Consider the following 1,832-nt stretch of genomic DNA (forward strand, 5'->3'; position numbering starts at 1 on the left):
CTATGGCAGGCGGTTTTAACATAAAATCAGTCTGTACAACTATCTGTACTTACAACCAAACATCTTCAATGTGTGAATCTAAGCATAAACATTAGCATGCTAACCAATCAGATCGATTGTTTTGCACTTGAATTTTTTGTAAAAGTCACACACTGCAGCTTTAAGCCTGATTGGTTGGTTCTTCATTGGTCGCCAGTCTGTGTTGCCCTGCGACAGACTGGCGACCTGTCCAGGGTGACCCCGCGTCTCGCCCGGAACGTTAGCTGGAGATGGDCACCAGCACCTCCCGACCCCACTAAGGGACAAGGGTGTAAAGAAAATGGATGATGGATGGTTTTTCATTTACAGGAAGAGCCTTCCTGTTAGCTGCTATTTCCCACTCACTTCTGTAGAAAACACAGATAAATATTCTGTAAGCAGTTTCTGAATACTGCACTGCAAAAACACAAACTCTTACCAAGTACCTCTGTCTAGGTTGTAGTGCAAATAATTTGAAACGACACAAAAGCTAACTTATAAGTAACTTCTCAGAAAGAAATACGAGCTGTTTTTAGTAAATAATGCCTTAATATTGATGAATAAGTCCCAGTTCCATTGGTTTATTTCACTTATAAGAACACGTTTCCCTGGTTATAAGTAAAATAATCTCCTAATAGAACTAAAACTGTTAGTTCTATTAGGAGATTAAATTATTGTTTTAAATTATCGATTTAAAACAAGCTCAYATTTCTCGCTGAAAAGTTGCTAATAAATYGTTTGTCTTGCATCAAATGCAGTTGAAACTTGACYGAATTATGCGCTGTGTGAACCTGTCGGGTCGGTTTGGTAGAGTCGTACCCGGAAGCTGTTTGTGGTTCCGGTCCGACAGGCTGGTCTGGTTCTGTCTCCTCCAGGTGGGGGACACGGTGAAGGTGACGAAGATCAACGTGAACGGCCAGTGGGAGGGCGAGTGCAACGGGAAGCACGGCCACTTCCCCTTCACCCATGTCCGGCTGCTGGACGACAGCGAGAGCTGAGCAGAACCGGGCTGACCGGGCCGGGAGGAAGCTCGCCCACCGTCCGATCTGGATCGGGACCGGCCGGCGGGAGGCAAGTGGGCCGGCCTTCCTGTTGTCTTTGTGATGGACAGGTTTGAGCCTGGGGTCGGACCGGGGTCGCCTGTTTTCCCCCTTCATCTCAGTTTCAGCTGCTGAGTGGAAAACCAGCCACAGGATGAATCGCGTCTTGTTTTATTTGAATTAATGGTGGGTTGTTTACGACTTTAATATTTATTACCATGGTGCAGATAATTCTGGAGCGTCGGATCAGTAAAGGCGATGTTTGTAATTATTAATATTATGGGTGTCTTTTTGTGCTCTTGATTTTTTTACTATTATTTTTGGACCAAACATCTGCTCAGAAGCTTCCAGAAGTCGGCTTCTGGTTCTGTGGCGGCCATCTTGAAACTAAATACTTTAGTCTTATTTTGAACATTTTTCTGCTCTTTTTGACCACAAAAATATGGAAAAAATATTAACGTTTTTATTCAACTAAGTTTATCACATTTAACAACAGGGGTTAAAGGTCAGGGCGTTCTGGTTTCTGTGGTGGACGAGAACCTTCAGAGAGCGGTTTCCCTGGTTTGTGATAAAACGATGCGAYGCATCAGTAAGAGGATCATCCCGTATCATGATGCCTCCACCGCCATGCCTTGGTTCTGCTGGTCTCAGACGGAGCGGATCTGTGTCTTGGTTTGAGTCGAGCTCAGCGGGTCGCTCACCCACAGTGAGACGGTTTAGAAATGTGAACTTTTTCCCAGTTTTTGTTTATTTCCTTTCACTTCCTGTGAAGCG

The 1,832-nt window shown here is 44.7% G+C and overlaps 1 protein-coding gene across 1 annotated transcript in view; it reads left to right on the forward strand.

Annotated features, from left to right (window-relative positions):
• LOC103476349 (adapter molecule crk-like) overlaps window positions 1-1,333 on the forward strand; it is a 7,587-nt gene extending 6,254 nt beyond the window's left edge. Inside the window, exon 2 of the mRNA XM_017308528.1 lies at window positions 740-1,333. Coding sequence (XP_017164017.1) covers window positions 740-1,016 — 277 coding nt within the window. The 3' untranslated portion in view covers window positions 1,017-1,333. The remainder of the gene's footprint in view (window positions 1-739) is intronic.
• Window positions 1,334-1,832: the final 499 nt, after the last annotated feature.

This window comes from Poecilia reticulata, linkage group LG14, assembly GCF_000633615.1.
Source record: "Poecilia reticulata strain Guanapo linkage group LG14, Guppy_female_1.0+MT, whole genome shotgun sequence".
Lineage (NCBI taxonomy): Eukaryota > Metazoa > Chordata > Actinopteri > Cyprinodontiformes > Poeciliidae > Poecilia > Poecilia reticulata.